Source organism: Pezoporus occidentalis, unplaced genomic scaffold (assembly GCF_034315485.1).
Source record: "Pezoporus occidentalis ecotype Australia unplaced genomic scaffold, CSIRO_AGI_Poc_V1 ctg11, whole genome shotgun sequence".
Taxonomy (NCBI): domain Eukaryota; kingdom Metazoa; phylum Chordata; class Aves; order Psittaciformes; family Psittacidae; genus Pezoporus; species Pezoporus occidentalis.
Window position 1 is genome coordinate 339458 of NW_026912886.1, and position 20143 is coordinate 359600.

Genomic DNA, 20143 nt, shown 5'->3' on the forward strand with positions numbered 1-20143 from the left:
CCTGTCATCTAAACAAGTTTTAACAGCCAGCCATCCTGTCATAACTGATCATTGTATTTTTACTTAGAGAACAGTTTGTTGCCAGTAACAAGGACTGCTTCTAAGGTTGTCATAATAAGATTGTAAATTAAAACTTTTAATTTAACTTCCCAGCTGCCCTCCGAAAGCAACATGCAGCAGAATTACATTTGGGAGACTTTCTTGTTTTCCTACGTAGAGTTGTGTCTTCAAAAGCAATTCAGTCAAAAATGGCATCTCCAAAGTGGACAGAAGTACTTCTTAACATTGCTTCTCAGAAGTGTTCCTCAGGTATGATCTTTCTAAAGTGTGCTTAATGGTTGCTTGCATTTCTGTAGTGCAGTTCCTAAATATAAGTCCTGTTAGAACACGTTACACAGTGAGTAACTAAGACCAACTTCAGTAGATGTATGCAGGTTACACTTGAGAGGCTTGTGCACTGGTGGCATGCCGCTGGCATCATAAGTGTGTGCCTGATGCAGAAGTCACTTTCAGATTATTAACATCTTGTTCCATCTTTAGGAGTTCCATTGGTTGGCAATTTGAGGACTAGACTTCTTGCACTTCATGTATTAGAAGCTGTATTACCTGCTTGTGAATCTGGTGTTGAAGATGATCAAATGGCTCAGGTCTTTATATTTTGTTATAAGCTTTTGCACCTATTTCTTCAAAAAGTCTCTGTAAACTTCTGAGTGTTTCATAGGTTTGCTCAGAATTCAGATAAAGTGAGGCTCAGTGTGGATATTTACGTATCTAAGAGCACTGAATCTTTTGAAATTTATACCTAGAAAGCAAAGTAAAACAATGTAATTGTTTTTGTTGTCCTTGTCTTGGATTTGAAATGATCTGAATTGTATTCTAATATACCAGGTTGTTGAAAGGTTGTTCTCACTTCTGTCTGACTGCATGTGGGAGACTCCAATAGCTCAAGCTAAACATGCAATTCAAATAAAGGAGAAAGAACAAGAAATAAAGCTACAGGTAACGATGCTTTTACCTTGTCTCTTGACTAAATGTAACCGAGTTACATTTACCACAGATATTTTGTTCTGTTTCTGGTAGAAGCAAGGGGAGTCAGAAGATGAAGATGAGAATCTTCCCATACAAGAAGTGTCATTTGACCCTGAGAAAGCTCAGTGCTGCATAGTGGAAAATGGGCAGGTTCTAACTCATGGAAGTGGAGGTAAAGGATATGGTTTAGCATCCACTGGAGTTACTTCCGGGTGTTATCAGTGGAAGGTAGGTTGCATACTTTTATTTTGGAAATACACTGTGATTTATAAACAAAAGCTGCCTGTTTTTTTTCCCTTATGGCAGCATTCTTGAGTAAATGACATTTTGGCAGTGTTAGGTTTCTGGTTGGATTAAATGATTTAAGGGTCTTTTCCAGCCTGAATCATTCTAGGATTCCGATTTTTAACCCAAAGTGAAGAGTTTGTGGCTGCTTTAGAGCATTCGGGTATTTCAGTACACAGATTGTACTGTGAAAGTGCTTTGTCCATTTGTAGAGGTAGTGTTGCTTGTCCCTAAGATCCACAGTCAGCACAAATGTGCATTCTCTTGCAAAAGTTATCCACTGAAATACGTAGATTTTGACTTTTTTGTCCAGAAAACTTCACAAAACAGTTTGTTTTCTTGTAAAAAGACACATCAGCCTGCCTGTTAATTCTTCTTCTGGAATGATTTTTTTCAAGAATATAGATATGTATACTGTTGTAGTCCTTGTTAGTACCATCTTTGAGCATAACATTTTTACTTCTGTTTTAACTTGAATCTGTGTATATCACTCACTGTTAATGTGAGGAGTACAGCTTATTTGTTTCTGGAATATGACTTTTAGCACTTGTAACTCAACTTCTGAGTGTGTATGTTTTGAGTCCAGATAAGAACCCAATTTGTTTATGCATTTACTTGATTACTGGTAATTTGTGTTTAAATGACTGACCTTAAACACCAAGATGTCATTTTAGAGCATAATTTTAGCTTATTAGTTTTTACTTATTTAGAAGCTTCTGAGTAGAAGTAGTGTACATAAATCTGTGTACAGTAAATTTTTATTGCTCTGTTGTATAAAAACATCTGTTCTTGACTTTTTTCCCCACTTGTTTTGTTTTGCCTGGTAGTTCTACATTGTGAAGGAGAATCGAGGCAATGAAGGAACATGTGTAGGAGTTTCTCGCTGGCCAGTACATGATTTTAACCATCGCACTACCTCAGATATGTGGCTGTATAGAGCCTATAGTGGTAACCTTTATCACAATGGCGAACAAACTTTGACTCTGTCGAGCTTTACCCAAGGAGATTTCATCACATGCGTATTAGATATGGAAGCAAGAACTATTTCCTTTGGTAAAAATGGAGAGGTATTTAACATAAAATGTTTTGTTTGTTTTTTTTTTTTTGAACAGTAATTTGGCATGGATATTTTATATAAAGTGAAGTGTGATAGTTAAGTGACAGTTTCAGTACTTACAGACTACAATACAAGTATAACTTTGTCACGTTTCATGTATTTGCTTGTTAAGGTGTTTGAAATTTAAGGGATTTTTTGGTTTTGTTTTTTAACTAGGAGCCAAAACTAGCTTTTGAAGATGTGGATGCAGCAGAGTTATACCCTTGTGTTATGTTCTACAGCAGTAATCCAGGAGAGAAGGTAACTTAAATGTTCATCTGCATAGGTGTACTGGTTTGTGCTAGGATTGGGTCAGTATTCTTCATAACAGCCCATATGATGCAAGGTTTTGGGTTTATGACCAAAGCTGTGTTGATAATTCACAGTGGTTTAGCTGTTACTGAGCAGTGCTTGCATAGCATCAAGGCTTTCTCAGTTTCTCACCATGTCCCTCCTAGCAGGCAGGTTGGGGTGGCCAGGAGGCTGGGAAGGAGTGCAGGCGATCATCTCACTTAAACAGACCAAAGGAATATTCCATACAATATAAAATCACGCACAGCAGTAAAACTGCTGGGAAATTTCCCAGGGGTTTCTCTTGCTCAGGGACTGTCTGGGCATTACCTGGTGGTAAGGGATTGCATTTTGCAGCACTTGTTTTTCTTTGTTTTGTTTTATTTTTGTCTTGTTTTCTTTTATTTATGAAACTTCCTGACCTCAACCCATGGGTTTTCTCACTTTTGCCCTTCTGATTCTCTTCATCCTGCTGAGGGGGGTGATCAAGCTGCTCTGTGGGGCTTAGCTGCCTTACTGGGGTTAGCACTTAATAAGAGGTCATAAGTTTATCCTTTTCCATCTGTTCTTCTGGGTGTCAGGTTTATGGATGTTGGGGTTTTTGCAGGGTAGGGACGGTAGCTAGCGAGTGGCAAGAGCATCACTGATTATTCATTTTGGTTTATGATGTGCACTGTCTTACTTGCACCCTACCTAGACTTCTCATAAATTCCTCTCTTGTGCAATCTACGGTAAATTTAAAATGTATTTTAGTTACAATTGATTTACAGACAGTATTCTGCACACAGTATTGCATTCCCAGTGAGAATGCAGTATTAGGGATTCCCGGTAGTATTAAATGAGAAACCATGAACTGTTGTAATTTCAGCATCCTTGAGTTTGAAGGGGTGCAGGTTTTGATCAGTGTTGAGGTGGATTTCCTAGGGATCCCAAGCAAAAAAAGGCAGTGATAGTAATTTTTTCTCTTCAGTAGGAGACTCCTGTATTTAAATAAAATGAGCTTCTCCAGGAACATTGTGAAGATAACTTTTAAAACTGTTCTCCTTAAACATGTAGGTGAAGATCTGTGATATGCAGATGCGTGGAACACCTAGAGATTTGCTGCCTGGTGACCCCATCTGTAGTCCTGTTGCTGCAGTGCTGGCAGAAGCCACTATCCAACTCATTCGTATCCTTCATCGCACAGACCGTTGGACACACTGCATCAATAAAAAAATGATGGAAAGACTGAATAAAATCAAAACATGTCTTAAAGAAGCAGGCCAAAAGCTGAAGAAGAGTCGCTCAATTCAAAGTCGAGAAGAGAGTGAGGCGAGAGAGGAGAAGGAAAATAAAGAGGAGGAGAAAAGCAAACACAGTAGGCATGGTCTGGCTGACCTTTCAGAACTGCAGCTAAAGATGCTCTGTGTGGAAGTGTGGCCTGTTCTAGCAGTAATTGGTGGAGTTGATGCTGGTCTTAGAGTTGGAGGTCGATGTGTACACAAGCAAACTGGACGTCATGCCACCTTGCTTGGAGTAGTGAAGGAAGGCAGTACATCTGCCAAGGTCCAGTGGGATGAAGCAGAGATTACTATCAGGTATGTTCATTTCCTACACTTTTCACAGTCTAGTGGTGTTCTGTGCTTCAAAATCTTCAGAAGTAACATTTTACACTAGAGTCATGCTGATCATTTATTTCAAGCTTAGACTGCAAAATTTAGCTTTTAAAACAAATATAATATTTAAGCTTTTATAGTATTTAGTAATAAAATGTCTTGTGTATAAAAAATTAAGTTGATAGGTTTGCACTGATTAAAGCATCATTAGACTTCTTAGTTTTGGCCTCTAGATTTCAGAGTTGGCATGTGACCAGACTTGCCAGTTTTCCTAGATTTGAAATGAGGATTGCTTGGTTTAGAATCGGTATGTATTGGCTAACTAAAACATTATTCCTGTCTTAATTTACTACAGCTTCTTGATTATGTCTCTGAATAACGGATTTTTTACTGGGGGTTAGTGCAAATGGCAAACATGATTGTAAAGAGAGCCCTGATTTGATTTATCAGAGTTGAAAACTGAAGTCTACTGCGTTGTCATTCCCTTCTTAGGGAACTGGAAATTGTTCTGTGGGGCTTGTGGGGTGGTTAAAGTCAGAAAACGGGAGGATTCTATTCTTTATGGTGGATTGGATGATGGTATTCAAATCAATGCAGCTTCAAAGTAGTGCTTCTTCATTCTGTGACCTGCCTTAGAGAGCTGAAAGAGTGCCCCTGTATTAGGTGTTAACACTGAGGTTGTTCTGCAGATGATGGTGAAAACTGGGGAGGAGGCTGGAAGGAGATACTCCTTTTTCCACCGATCTTGCAGATGTGCCTTCAAAGGGAAGGCCCTGGGAGGGAAACTGAAATGAAGCTAGTGACTTCTCTGGGCTCCCTGGTGCTCTCACAGGAATTGCCTGGTTTATGTGGAACAGATTTGATTCAGTAATTTTCTTAAGATCCTTCTGGCTATAGTTGAAGTGTCATCTTCTGGAGAAATTGAGCAATAATCATTTTTTTTGCCACCAGTTACAATTATATTCTGACACAACTGAGGTCAGTTCACCTCTCAGAACTGTTGCATGATGCCTAGTTTGTCTTTCTGCAAAGGCTGTCATCACTTTAACAGTGTATGAAGTGCAGTTGATTGTTGAATTTAGCTCCAGATACAAATGTTCATGTATGCCCATGTGACAGTATAGCCTTAAAGTAAGCGTCTTCAAATAATTTGGAATATTAGGTGATTGAAGCACTTGAACATAGGCAGGCTCTTGGCAATGCATTGAATTAAGTTCAGAACGTGCCTTCTTAATCAAAACATGGATCAAGCTTGCTTTCATTTTAGGTAGAAGTTTACATGAGAGGGGAAAACATTTTGGGATAATAAAAGGAAGATTTAGAAGTCCTTTATGTGGTAGATGTGTGGAAAATACAAGATATGTGGAAGTTTAGGCTGTTGAATTTTTATCCTACGTGTAGTGAAAATTAGTCAAGTGTAACAGTCCTAAATGTTAACAAAATATCACTGAGTATAGATGGACAACATGTATTATGTTTGTCTCTTGGGTTTTCTGACCTGTTTTCAAGAAGTCACTGTCGTCTCCATGTAATCTGCCCTGGCATAACCAGAGACGAAATTATCAGAAGCTATCAGTAGTGTGCTCCTTGTGATGAATAGTTTAAACAGGAATATGGAGTCAAATCAAAGCTTTTCCTAAATGTGAAAAAAGTTTTGGAGTGTTTTCTTTCTAAGCTTTTATACCTGTTCACAAATTCAGCTCAGGTATGATGATAAAATTTGGCTCAGGGTGGTTTTTCATAGTAAGAGGCTGTTACTTGTTTGTAAATAATTACAGAAGCCTCTGTCAGCACAGCATTGATAGCTTCTGTGGTGCTTCTGGGGTTTAATGCTTGCTGTTGAAACCCTGCGCATCTGTTCTTGCCTTTACTCTGATACCATATCTCCCTGTTTTTCTGATCATAACCTCCTTTTCCCCTGTTTCCGTTTAATTTTTAGAAGTGGTTTGTTTATTTTACTAAATATATTTTACATCTTACTTTGCCTACATTATTTCCTGTACTTTCCTCCTGTCTCTCCCTCACTTGCTTTTTCCTGTGTCATTCTGATCTTTATTAAAGCTTCCCAACTTTTTGGTCGCCTAGTGATACTCCATTGTATAATCTGGAGCCCTGTGAACCGCTGCCTTTTGATGTTGCAAGATTTCGTGGGCTGACAGCTACGGTGTTGCTGGATCTTACTTACCTGACTGGTATTCATGAAGATACAGGAAAGCAGAGCACCAAGAGGCATGAGAAAAAACACAGGCATGAATCGGAAGATAAAGGGGAAATGGACCAGAAAACAGAGGGTGATACTGGATCAGATGCACGATTAGGACAAAGTGCTGATGATAACAAAGGACATAGTGCTACGAGCTCTAAGTCGGAAAATGAAATTGCTTCTTTTTCCTTAGAACCATCAACTCTAGGTATGGAATCCCAACACCAACCTGCTGAGGGAAGAAAAAAGAATCACGAACATACTCCAAGAAATCATGATATTGTGCAGTCGGAAATCAGAGCAGTGCAGCTATCTTATCTTTATCTTGGTGCCATGAAGTCACTTAGCGTTCTTCTTAGTTGTAGTAAATATGCTGAACTATTGTTAATACCAAAAGTCCTGGCAGAAAATGGTCACAACTCTGACTGTGCAAGTTCTCCGGTTGTTCATGAGGATGTTGAGATGCGTGCTGCCCTGCAGTTCCTCATGCGCCACATGGTGAAACGTGCAGTCATGCGCTCTCCAATAAAGAGGGCTCTAGGACTGGCAGATCTAGAACGAGCACAAGCTATGATCTACAAGTTAGTGGTTCATGGGCTGCTGGAGGATCAGTTTGGTGGCAGACTCAAACAAGGTATGTTTTAAAAATTTTGGGGGTATATGCTTAATTATTTTTATTTCTATTAAAATTAATAGTAATGATAATACAAATAACAGAAATACAAGAGTTTCTTATTTGCATTTAATAATTTTTAAAAAGGAGCACTGCTGTATATAGTTGTCAGAAGGATTTGCGTGTGATGTGATTATGTTAACTGTGATTGTATGCAGTCACAGTAACAGATGATGCTGAGCAGGGTCAGGGTGTAAGTAACCTGTGTTTCTAAGAAAAAGCTCTCGTATCAATTGTAGGTTTGTTTGGGTTTTCTCTGGGGGGCTGGGGGGTGGATGTTTGTGGAAGGTGGTTTGGTTTGGGGTTTTTTTCCCTTGGGTATTTTTTCTGAGATATTTGTCTGTTGTGGGGTTGGGGTTGGTTTGGTTGGTTTTGTTTTTTCCTGAGATATTTGGCAACATACTAATAGAAGCTAAAGAGAAAATGTGTGTAATTCCTTTTCTTCTTAAAAATTTGTGTATTACAGCCTGCATCCTCAGGGAAGCCATTTTAATCAGTTTAGACAAAGAAAAAAATATCTAAAATAGTAAAGATACTGTGGTATCTGATTCTTTACTGTCTTAAGCACTTACAAACCAGCCAAAAAAAAAACCCAACCCTACCTTAAAAAATGAGTTACTTAGCTGAATTCAAAACAGCTTTATAGTTAATCAACTCTGTTTCCATATCTGAAATTTCCTTTGCTTTTGCCTAAGACATTAATCCTAGCTGTTACAATCATAAATCTAAATATCATAAGATCTGGCATAGAATCATAGAATGGGTTGGGTTGTAAAGGACCTTAAGATCATATAGTTCCAACCCCCTGGTGCCTCACCATAGACCATGTCACTCAAGGCTCTGTGCAACCTAGCACTGAACACTGCCAGTGATGGAGCATTTACTACTTCTCTGGCCAACCTGTGCCAGCACCTCACCAACCTCACAGCAGAGAACTTCTTCCTTCTATCTAACCTGAACTTCCCCTGTTGTAAGTTTAAAACCATTATCCCTTGTCCTATCACTGCAGTCGCTGGTGAAGAGTCCCTCTCCAGCATCCTCGTAGGCCCCTTCAGATACTGGAAGCTGCTCCGAGGTCTCCATGCAGCCTTCTCCAGGCTGAACAGCCCCAACTTTCTCAGCCTATCTTCATACAGGGGGTTCTCCACCCCCTGATTATCCTCATGGCCTCCTATGGACTTGTTGCTCCATGTCCTTCTTATGTTGAGGACACCAGAACTGCACACACAGTACTCCCAAGTGGGATCTCATGAGAGCAGAGGGGCAGGATCACTTCCTTCGACTTGCTAGTCACACTTCTTTTGATTGTTATCATCTGGAAAGCCTTGTTTACTGTTTGCCTTGTAGGACAAGAGCAAGAGCTGACAGACTGATTTCTCTGCAGAAGTCCATGACCTATTGGCTGCAGTATTTGTGTGGTGTGCATTTTTAAAATTCCCCCTTGCTCTGGGGGGGATTTTAAATAAAAGTTTAGCCACATCTACTGTTTTGCTCTACACAATGATATTACTGATCCTGTAATGTCCTTTTCTCTGTTGCAGAAGTGGATCAACAGGTAGAAGAAGGTGATCAGTCTCAGCAAGCCCAAACACCAGTTACAACCAGCCCTTCTGCTTCGAGCACGACATCTTTCATGAGCAGCTCTCTGGAGGATACTACCACTGCTACTACTCCAGTAACTGATACTGAAACAGTTCCAGCTTCAGAATCACCTGGTGTTATGCCTCTCAGTCTTCTTAGGTAAGATATCTTTATTTGTAGTATGTATGATACTGTGGGTATGGGGAACCAGTTGTGTGGTTTATATAGGTGTCTTTTGAAAATGTTAACATTTGTATTGCCTTTCAAGAACTGCCTCTGCAGAGGACAGGGTTTAATTTGGTACTTTGCCTTGTAGCACATGTATTACTAGAAATAAAAAGCTGATAAGCTGTTAACATAAACTGTGTATAACATCTGAATTCTTCAAGAAAGGAGAAAATTCTTTACGTTGTCCTTCAGTTCTCATGGTTTCTTGGGATAGTCTAAATGATAAAGTTGTTAATTCTCAAATTGAAGTAGATCTTAGTTTGTAGTTAACATCCTGCAGGCTAAGACCTTGTTTCCTCCTACCTTCACATACTGAAATGGAAGATAAACCTCATTAATCTGCAGAGGCTGTTTGTGATGTAGAAAGAAATCTGCTTTACACTGAATAGAGTCCTGTCCTAAGTTTATTAATTCTGTTGATGTATCTGACCTCTGTTCTTAGAGGTTTTGCAGATAAAATTTGACAAAAGTCAGAACAATATCTTATTACCAGGACAGTGAAAGTAAAATAATCACCTGATGTATTACTCAAGGTGAGTTCTGAGCAAAGTGGGGAAATGGGAAGAGTGTTTAATTCTCTTTCATTCCTAGGACAGCTCTTGGTCTATAAGGGATGCATTTAAGTGCATGCTTAGAATTTAACTTTCCAGACAAATGTGGGTAGGAACGAGCTGTTTAGACAGGGTTTTCTGCCCATCTCAATGCATGCTTTCTGTCTTATCCTTACAAAAATCAGTTGCTGTAAAGTATGCTTTACCAGGTGCACTCTTATTTGATACATTTCTTGTGTCAGACCTTTTACATCGTAGCTCTTTGTAATATAAATGTATATTGTTCTTTTTTAAAGGCAAATGTTCTCCAGTTATCCTACTACAACTGTACTTCCAGCACGACGTGCTCAGACTCCTCCAATATCATCTTTACCAACATCTCCTTCAGATGAAGTCGGAAGGAGACAAAGTCTGACTTCTCCTGATTCCCAGTCTGCAAGGCCTGCCAATCGTACAGGTAAACTTGTAGTTACTACAGGTAGTAACCTCACAGAAGTTCAGTGTAGTGTTTTAAGACATTGAAAGCCAGCAAGATTTCTTTTTAATGCGATCTAACACGCAAAGCATTTTCAGAAACCTTTAGATTACTATCTTGGTACAAAAAGCTGTAGATTTGCCTATCTGCAGACTTGATCAAGCAAATGAAATCAGTTTTTAAAAGCTGTGGAATGGATTACATGTATAAAATGAGAATGGTGCTATAACTGGTAATTACTTCAGAATGTTAGTCTGGTTTGGGCTTGTTTCCTTGCTTGTGTGCCACTGCTCAGTGCACTAATTTTCTAGCTTTTGTTAGATTATGTACCACATGGGAAACAAGAATTGGTATATTTTATGATACATACACCAGTATAGCTCCTGCCAGTTGATCTTGTTTAATGAGATAAAAAGAGCTGTCCAGCCTTTATGGGCTCCTCATGCTTCTGTCCGAAATCGTATGAAGGTAATGGAAGGCTTCTGTTCATTAACATTTTATTACTGCCTGCATTGTACTTCTCAAGACAGAAACTTGCTCTGTTCCAGTATACATACAGATTGGCATAGCCAGGAGGCTGAGAAAATTGTTACATTACAGTCTTGAGTTTCTAAAGAGCACAAATGAGTATTGTGATGCAAAGGATATAATAGTAAAAAGAAAGGTGCAAGCCCACATGTATGTGGTTTGTATGAACAGAAGAGACTTGAGTTAAACTAGATTCATGAGATTTCATAGTCAGTGCTGAGAAACAAAGCTCATTTTTTAGAATTCCTGACTGACACCAGTCTATATTATTGGTCTTAATCCATGCTATTGGTTGGTTCTTTTAGTCATGACGCTGTCTTTACAGCAGTATTTGTTAGTACATTGTCGATACCTTCATTGATGAGACCTCACTTTTAAGGTACATGATAAGTAAACTGTGGGTTTGAGACAGTAACTGACCTTTTGATAGTCTCTTTGCACAGAAATTTAGCTATCATCTGCAAAGAGATTTTTCAGGTATGTCATCAGCTTGGTTGAGGTCTCTCTGTGTACCTGAAAAAGAAAGTGATCTCATAATATTTGGGAATCTTGATGGTTCAGTCAAGGATAATTTTATTTACCTAGATATAAATAAAATAAATAATTTTATACAGTTTTAAATGGTAATAAACTTCTTAGAAATATCTTCAAATAAATAGTTCTTTGAATATCATCAGTATCCTACTTGTTTAAACAGAAGCTTAAATAATGTATGTCAGTAAGAATGAACACTGGTTTCATTACAGAAAATAGTTTGTAGAAAGTAGTAGAGAAAAAGTTGTTAAGACCATTATTCCCTTATTTGGAGCTAATATATCAGCATATCTAGTAAAATAACACTTGAGAAAAATTTATGCACTTTACATTTAATGTTTTCTGTCTTTTAAGCCTTGTCTGATCCAAGCAGCCGACTTTCAACATCCCCTCCTCCTCCTGCTATTGCTGTTCCACTGTTAGAAATGGGGTTCTCCCTCAGGCAAATAGCAAAAGCCATGGAAGCTACAGGTAATTTCTAAATATAATATCCCTTTAAATTGAAAAAAAAAATAGGTAAATATGGAACAATTTTTCCCAGTGGAGCATTTAAAGTTCTATAATAATGGAAAAAAAAAAAATCTATTTTTTTCACAATAAGTGATAGAATACATTTCTGAGTTGTGGTTTTTCTGCTATCAGGTGCCAGAGGAGAAGCAGATGCACAGAATATCACAGTGCTGGCCATGTGGATGATAGAGCACCCTGGAAATGAAGACGATGAAGAGCCCCAGTCAGAAGGGACTGCAGATTCACGACGTGGAACAATAGTCTCTGGAAGCAGTGGAAAATGTAGTGATCATTGTTATTTGCAGTCACCAGGTGATATTCCTTCTGCTGATGCCACTGAAATGGAGGAAGGCTTTAGTGAAAGGTAAAATGTAGTTTTCTTTTCCTTAAGTCATCTGTTGCTGCAGCTGAAAAGCTCGTAAGTTCATTGTTTCTGACAGAACATGACTTTGTAATGCCACTTTTGAAGCAACATGAGTGAAAGCGAAGACATAAATTAGGTGTATGTGGTGCTTTTATTTTCCAGTACTGGTTGTGCACAGAATTGGGGAAGAATGTAACTTAGCATCCTTCCTTCAAAAAAAAAAAAAAAAGGAGGAATGAAAAAACATTGCTCATGTTTTACCTAAAAGACCTAGCAATAACATAAAATTTCATTGGAATAGTACTTATTTTTTCATGAAAATGTATTTGAACATGAACATGTATTTTCTACATTTTTCTTGTAAAAAATGATTCTTGGTTTGCCCAGAGAGGATGAAACAGAGTTGAAGTTCATGTTCTCAGTCGCCTTCATAACCTTAGATCTAAATGGTATATTAAACAAGGAGGAAAGATCTCTGTTTCTCTTCTGTTTAGTTTTTAATCTTAAAAGCGATAGTTATATTTTTAAGTGACATGTAGGAATCCTACCAGCTCTTTTGTTAATAGTGAGGGGACAATTACAAGATTTAATTTTAAGAACACTTCTTTGTTCAGATCCTTTGATCCTACTGAGATAATGCATTGTAAGATTTTCTCAGTTGCTTCGTTCCAGGTAAACTGCCATTTCATGGAGATCTGATAGATTTCAGTTTCTATAAATAAAGCAACAAGTGTTACTGAGTAACTTCATGTTTTGGAAAAGGTTTTGGGCATGAGAGGACTGACTGAGGCAGCGGTAACAGAAATGTTGAATTTTTTTTCTTTCAAAAAGAAGAAACCTTTGATAACATTGATAGCATAAAATGAGTGCTCTCCCAAAATTTCTGCAATGCTTAGGCACTGTGGAAGCATCAGTGTTGAGATTGCAGCATTTAAGTTGTTTGAGGTGAATCTCACGGTACCAGTCAAAAGCCTGTGATACACAGTAAATATGTGCTGTAGTGGAACTGAAAATGCTTGAATTCCAAATTCCTTTTTTTCTTTCCATGAAATAAGAAAAAAGCAATAAATATGATTTTATTATTTTTTTCCTTACTTTAATGTGTGTGGCTGCTTAAAATTTGGTTTAATTTACGTGTAAATTACTAATTCTTTTAGCCCTGATATGGATCATGTGGATAATGCAGCTTCTGCAAGTGGACCTCCTCCTAGGAGTCGGTCAGCTGTAACAAGAAGACACAAATTTGATCTAGCTGCACGAACATTGCTAGCGCGGGCTGGTAAGTATCCTGCAAGACTTGCTAAGGTCCTTGCTGATCCAGTAAAGGAAGAGGAGGGGGATTGGTACCTAGCATTAAAGTCATAAAACTCTCCTTCATATATGTGTATCTGTGGTTTTGGTTTATGTGGTAGTAAGTAGATTATATTTAGCAGAAGAGTTAAAAACAAAGCAAAAGGAAGTAAAAAATAATAGTAATCTTTATTACATGCAAAGTAAAAGGATGGCTTTCTTGGTCTTTTTTTTAATTTTTTCTGTGTTTGTTTTTGTTACTTGAGCGGGATTATACCGCTCTGTACAGGCCCACAGGAACCAGAGTCGAAGAGAAGGGATATCTTTGCAGCAAGATCCAGGGGCACTTTATGACTTCAACTTGGATGAGGAGCTGGAAATTGACCTTGATGATGAAGCAATGGAAGCTATGTTTGGGCAAGACCTGGCTAGTGATAATGATATTCTGGGAATGTGGATCCCAGAGGTATTGGATTGGCCTACCTGGGTGTGTGTGACTGCAGCGGGGGCTGCTTTAACTTACTGCTTTAACTTACTGCTTTTTGCATGTTCATGTTTTTAAATTGAAAGTAACATGCATATGCTTGTAGGCTGTTTGAAAATATCTTACTAAATGCCATCTGTGTATCAAATCTTCTTGTATTCTGTTGCTTCAATTTTAGATTAAGAATAGTGTTTACTTGTGTTTCTTGCTTTGCACTTTACATGTACATAGTTCTTCTCCTCCCTCCTCTGAAAGTTGAGAACAAGTAGTATGTAACAAATATGCAAATAGTATAGTTGTTGTTTGGATGATCTCACTTAGAAAACAGGTTGAGGCTTCAGATTGCTTAGCTGTGTAAGATGACACAGTTGTAAATGCTTGTTCTGTTTGAAATAATATCTGATCCGTAGCAACATAATTTGCACTTAAATCAGTTTTTCTTAATTTAGAGATTTCATTCTCTAAAAATATGTTTCAGGTGGAAAAGAAATAGAGTAACAGCAGTTTATTAATCTTTATATTATCCATGTCAAATTAGACAAGCAATACACAAGACTAAGTTTTGTTTCCTAGTTGTTACCTGATTCTGATATGGAAGCAAGTTTCAGTGGGCAGATAGAATTGATCAGAGAGCTTGTTTCACTGGGATATTACCATGATATTACTGTATTAGGACAGAAACATTATAGAAAAATGAACTTTATATTCTGACAAAACCTCAGTAATTATTGTCACAAAAAATATTTTTTGTTGCTCAGTAAACAGAAAGTCCAATTGTCGGGGTAAAAAAGGATTTTTGTTTTTCTTTGTTGCATCCAGTTTCTGTCTAGTTCTGAGGAGAAACGGGTAACTTAAAGACAGCACAGAATGTGAACTAGCAGAGTTGTACTGCCAGGAATTTTGGGTCAGATCTGAAATGAAATAGGAAAATCTCATTACCTGAAACTATACTATGGAATGTTTTTCCCATTCTGAGGGGGTCTGCTCTTTCTTATTGTCTGTTTCTGCTTTGATTTTGTGCAAGTTAACCATAGAAATATCACTCCTTGTGTGTAACAGAAATGGATGGGAACATCCACCAGAGAATATTGCCTTGTTCTATGTCTGTGTGAATATATTTATTCTGTACAAATAACATGTGAAAATCTTCCTATGCAGCATGTTTGTGAATCTGAAGACCGAGAAGAAGTAGTCGTTTGTGAGCTGTGTGAATCCAGCGTGGTTGGCTTCAATCAGCACATGAAGAGAAACCACCCAGGCTGTGGTCGCAGTGCAAACCGTCAGGGCTATCGCAGCAATGGTTCTTATGTGGATGGGTGGTTTGGTGGTGAATGTGGTAGTGGGAATCCTTACTACTTACTGTGCGGCATCTGCAGAGAGAAATACTTAGCCCTGAAGAGTAAATCCAAAACGTCAACTTCAGAAAGGTACAGTAGTACAAGGTAGTGGACTACTCTGTGTAAAGAAGGGAAGCGAGTTAGAAGTACTTACTATCATCACATTCCAACAATTTGATTGGAGAAGTCAAAATTCCCAGCAGAGTTTGTTTATTTTAACTGAGGCTTACAATCCTTCTTTGTGTTCAATATTTAGAAAAAAGGTTGTCTTGATATTTCTGTTTTTTCATGAAAAGCAAGGAATTATTTCTTGGTAGGTTGCCTATTCTTACTGACTTTTGGGAACTTCCTTTTTCAATGTTGTATTGGCCTTTCTCATATTAGTACTGCAAAGTTCTCCCCCCCCCCCCCCCCCCCCCCCCCGACACTTTCAGAAGCTCCTTTATTTATTTCTCTGTTTTAATAGCCATTTCCAGAAGTCACATATGTATATTCATCTAATAGTCAAGTAATTTATTAGTAAACCAAATTGAAAATTGTGTGTATATGTAAAATGAGAGCCATTCATTTATTTTCTTTGTTATTTCTTCTAGGTACAAAGGCCAGGCTCCTGATTTAATAGGTAAACAAGACAGTGTCTATGAAGGTATGTTTTTAAGTTGCTGAAGATATTAAATGCTTCACACTTGTCTTATTTTTCTATAAAAGTACTTCCATGTAAATAAACTTGTCATGAAATGGTACAGAAAAGTATAATTTAGAGTATTCTTCAGATTAGGTGTACTATTTTAAAACTTTTTTCCTTTTTAGTTCATATGAAAGAAAATATCAGTGACATTTTTTCCCATGTCTTCACCTTAAGTAGCTGAAATGGCAAATACCTAACACAGGGTGAAGGTCTTGTGGGTAGATGTTATACCAGAATTGCACATGCAAAGCCTTGTTTTCAAATACACTTCTTTGGCTGCATTTATAGGAGAAGTGAATTAACAGAAGTTAGAATCTCAGAAATCTGCCATTAGGCTGCTTTTTTGACCATTGTACTAAGTGGGAGTGTCCTGATGATGCCTTTCACTTTAAATAGATTATTTCTAGTGACTGTAGAAAACCTTTCTCAGATGATTCTTTGACTCTGGGTCTTTCTGTAGCTTGTATAATGGCAATTGTATGATTTACCATGTGATCTAAGACTAAAAGAGTGCACCAGAACTTAGCAGCAAGTCCGTCTTCCAGTAGGTAAAAAGTGTTCAGATACTCTATGGGAAGTGAGGTAGAGCAGGAAGGATCTGTAAATAGAAGTTGACTTCTTGTCTAAATGGTTGAGAAAGCCTGGGTGCACAAATACCAACTAAGAAGTTGAGCATACTTTTTTGATAAATACGCAGTCCAGAAATTTCTAGCATCTGTTCTTACTGTTCAGTCTTTTGGAATGTGCACCTGTTAGAAATAAAAGCACAGCTGTATATCTGTGCTTTTCATTATACTCCAGGTTTTTGAGTTGTCTTCCACTGGATGTGATGGCCTCTTATTTCTGTGTTTTTAAAAACCCAACTGGTTTGACACTTCAGAGAATCTTCCATGAAACTTCTCTGCAGTAGAAGATCAAATGTAATGAACAGGGACAAGAGTGGGATTATTATTTTCTGGTTTACTATGTTGTGTCTGTTAACATCAGAAGATGAGTTTTTAAGATGAGTATGTTGCAGATTGCAATCTACATTTTAAACCCTGTTACTGTTTTTTAATTAATTGAAAATATTGAACATTTCAGCTTTTATAACCAAGTCTAATTATATTTCTCAAATTCTAGAAGACTGGGATATGTTAGATGTAGATGAGGATGAAAAGCTAACAGGAGAAGAGGAGTTTGAATTATTGGCAGGACCTCTTGGGTTAAATGATCGACGTATTGTACCTGAACCTGTACAGTTCCCTGACAGTGATCCTCTGGGTGCTTCAGTTGCAATGGTGACAGCCACCAACAGTATGGAAGAAACATTGATGCAAATAGGTAATTTTGAAATTAGTTTCATTCAAAAAACAAATGCCTCCCTTTTGGTGTGATTTTACAGGGGCAATGCAGAAATGTTTCAACAGTCTTTCCTGCCTCCTGCCCTGAGGAAGTGAAGACAGGTTCTGAATTGTCTTTTTATTACAGGGGAGTTAGAGAGAGGAGTGTGAGGCATTTACACTGCCAGAAAGCTTGAAACTTTGATTTAATAATAAAATTGTGATCATAGTCCTTCAGTGGATACCCGTAGCATGTTTTGCAGAGCCCAAAGATGGATTCATGGATTTAAGTTGGAGCTTACTGACCAGCCTGTTGAAATGCAAGATCAGTATTTAAGTTGGTAGGCCCCTCTAATGGAAAAGGGAAACAGGAGAATTAATGTTGAATATTGTTAAGTTGTGCTCACCTGTTTTTGAAAATAAGGAGTAATTGATTTATGGAGTGTATTTCAGGAGTGTATTTTCCTCTCAGTCATTAGCACTATAGTTCTGTATGTATGAAACTTCAAAAAATTGAGGATTCATTTGCAAACTTAGGCCAAATTTGCTTCTGCGACTATTACTTATTACATTATTATTATAATGTTTTATCTTTAAACACTGATGCAAATCATCATTATTTCCAAGGTTGTCATGGCTCTATAGAAAAAAGTTCTTCTGGCAGGATAACCTTAGGAGAACAAGCAGCTGCCCTCGTAAATCCACATGACCGTGTTATGGCTCTGAGAAGAGTGACAGCTGCTGCCCAAGTCCTCCTTGCAAGAACTATGGTTATGAGAGCACTCTCACTCTTGTCTGTCAGGTTTGTGGCATCCTTGGCAACATTTTTACCTTTCCTTTTGGAACCAGTTACCAAGTTACATTTGATAGGGACGCAGTTTTAAGCTGGCTGGGAAAGCGATTCTCATTTTTTGTGTTTATACACTATTAAGTGAACAAGTTTGGTTGATTTTGTTCTTTTGAACTCTATTTTCAAACTCTGTGGGGAAAAAAAGTCAACATTTTATATAGAAAGTGAACTGCAGTAGTATCAGCCATCCAGAACATAAAGATACTGTGTTTTCACAGTGAGATTTTGTTCCAAGTTGCCTTTGTTCACAGCAAGTAGCATTTTATTCAGGGCAAGGGCGTACAGTGATAGGACAAGAGGAAATGGTTTTAAACCAACAGAGTAGAGATTTAGATGAGATTAGGAACAAGTTCTTCCCTGTGAGGGTGGTGAGGCCCTGGCACAGATAGGGATGTGGCTGCCCCATCCCTGGCAGTGTTCAAGGCCAGGTTGGACAGGGTTTGGAGCAACCTGCTCTAGGGAAGGGTGTCCCTGCCCATGGCAGGGGGTTGTAGCTGGGTGAGCTTTAAGGTCCCTTCCAATCCAAAGCATTCTATGATTCTAAGTATTAGAACTTTGAGGTAAACAATAGAGGAAAGAAGAGTTTCCCTATGAATGTTTCCCAGTAAACTCATGGATTTTTGCTTGGGTGAGTCTGTAATGTGTTTTTGTCTTCAGCTTGAAAGAAAAGGAGGGGAGGGACTGCAGCTTCATTTCTCTCTCCAGCCCGTCCAGCTAGTCAAACAGGCAGTGTTCACTAAATGGTGCAGTAATAGTTTTAAGTGAACAAAACTTTGGTTTAGAATATACTAAGAAAACCAAGAGCATTTATGTTCATTTTTGACAGTGGTTCCAGCTGTAGCCTGGCAGCTGGTCTCGAGTCCTTGGGCTTAACAGATATCAGGACGCTGGTTCGTTTGATGTGCCTGGCTGCAGCAGGCAGAGCAGGCCTCTCCACGAGTCCAGCCACTGCAGCCACTTCAGCAGAGCGATCCAGGGGAATACACAGCAAAACAAGCAAGCCTATATCTTGTCTTGCCTATCTGAGTACAGCGGTAGGCTGTTTGGCGTCAAACACTCCTAGTGCTGCAAAACTGCTGGTACAGTTATGTACACAGGTAGGACTGTTATTTCAACATAAATATTCAACTATTGATACATGAGATGAAGCAATCCATCTTGTACATGTTGATAATTTGTGCTTTTATCTTCTGAACTGTGATGAGACTCCCTCAGTTTGAGGATCTCACAAATGTAGTTCAGGACTTTGCACAAGGGTATGTTTTACTGTTGGTAAAAATCAAGTAACTTTACATTTTTTTGCTGAGCACTCTTTTCAGGTGGAGGCAAACACATGTGCTTGTTGTATTGATACAGTTTTTCTGTTAAAGTTTTGGATTTTTAAATTGAGTCAACTCTGTGTGGAACACGGATTGCTTATATTTAGAAAGAGATGCTTACAGCTGGGGACATGCAGCAGGATTTCATATGTATCAGTAATTAATTGTTCTTCTGATTATGAAATAGAATTATGGAGAAATACGAGTGTGGGATGGGATGATGTATTTTATTCTGTGTTACTGCTTTTTATCCTACCACCAGGTGCATAACTGTATAAGAAGTTCTTTTATAAGCCCCTTAGTTCTTGCCTCGGATTCTTGGTTACTTGATGCCTTCTTTTTCCTTTTTTTTTTAATCCCTGGATCTGAATAGTTGCTTCCATTAAGAGCAGATATTCCCCAGGGATTTAGATTACATACTGTATGTGATCTTTGCCTGTTAAAATGAAAGTGGTTGGGAGTAGAGAATTTCTGCAAAGAGCAAACAACCAAACAAACCTGAAAATCTTTAAAACTCTGTATGATTTGTTTGACCAAAACTGTTTTCTAAACTTGATCTTTCTGGTTTTTATTGTCTTTAATGATTTATTTTTAGAATTTGATTTCTGCAGCCACTGGTGTAAACTTGACAACAGTCGATGATCCAATTCAGAGAAAGTTTTTGCCAAGTTTTCTAAGAGGAATTGCAGAAGAGAACAAACTGGTCACATCACCAAATTTTGTGGTTACTCAGGCACTTGTAGCATTGTTGGCAGACAAAGGGGCCAAACTGAGGCCAAACTATGATAAAGCAGAAATTGAAAAGAAAGGTATGATACAGCTTTGGTTTTGAGTGTTAATGATTAAATCTTCAAATATCCATTTATATTTAAGGAGAGACTTGCTAAAATAATGTATTACTAAATATGCT

The 20143-nt window shown here is 38.1% G+C and overlaps 1 protein-coding gene across 12 annotated transcripts in view; it reads left to right on the top strand.

Annotated features, from left to right (window-relative positions):
- The window catches only part of HERC1 (HECT and RLD domain containing E3 ubiquitin protein ligase family member 1), a 118362-nt gene that overhangs the window by 76002 nt on the left and 22217 nt on the right, over positions 1 to 20143 (top strand). For 8 of the 12 annotated variants that reach the window (XM_062625760.1, XM_062625770.1, XM_062625779.1 and 5 more), the window contains 20 exons: positions 154 to 309; positions 541 to 647; positions 889 to 999; positions 1081 to 1257; positions 2142 to 2381; positions 2588 to 2671; positions 3758 to 4278; positions 6358 to 7133; positions 8714 to 8912; positions 9829 to 9989; positions 11424 to 11540; positions 11712 to 11943; positions 13101 to 13222; positions 13500 to 13720; positions 14876 to 15144; positions 15648 to 15700; positions 16865 to 17065; positions 17692 to 17866; positions 18741 to 19011; positions 19829 to 20042. In XM_062625760.1, coding sequence (XP_062481744.1) covers positions 154 to 309; positions 541 to 647; positions 889 to 999; positions 1081 to 1257; positions 2142 to 2381; positions 2588 to 2671; positions 3758 to 4278; positions 6358 to 7133; positions 8714 to 8912; positions 9829 to 9989; positions 11424 to 11540; positions 11712 to 11943; positions 13101 to 13222; positions 13500 to 13720; positions 14876 to 15144; positions 15648 to 15700; positions 16865 to 17065; positions 17692 to 17866; positions 18741 to 19011; positions 19829 to 20042 — 4407 coding nt within the window. The remainder of the gene's footprint in view (positions 1 to 153; positions 310 to 540; positions 648 to 888; positions 1000 to 1080; positions 1258 to 2141; positions 2382 to 2587; positions 2672 to 3757; positions 4279 to 6357; positions 7134 to 8713; positions 8913 to 9828; positions 9990 to 11423; positions 11541 to 11711; positions 11944 to 13100; positions 13223 to 13499; positions 13721 to 14875; positions 15145 to 15647; positions 15701 to 16864; positions 17066 to 17691; positions 17867 to 18740; positions 19012 to 19828; positions 20043 to 20143) is intronic. The other 4 variants (XM_062625802.1, XM_062625798.1, XM_062625812.1 and 1 more) reach the window with 4 other exon arrangements.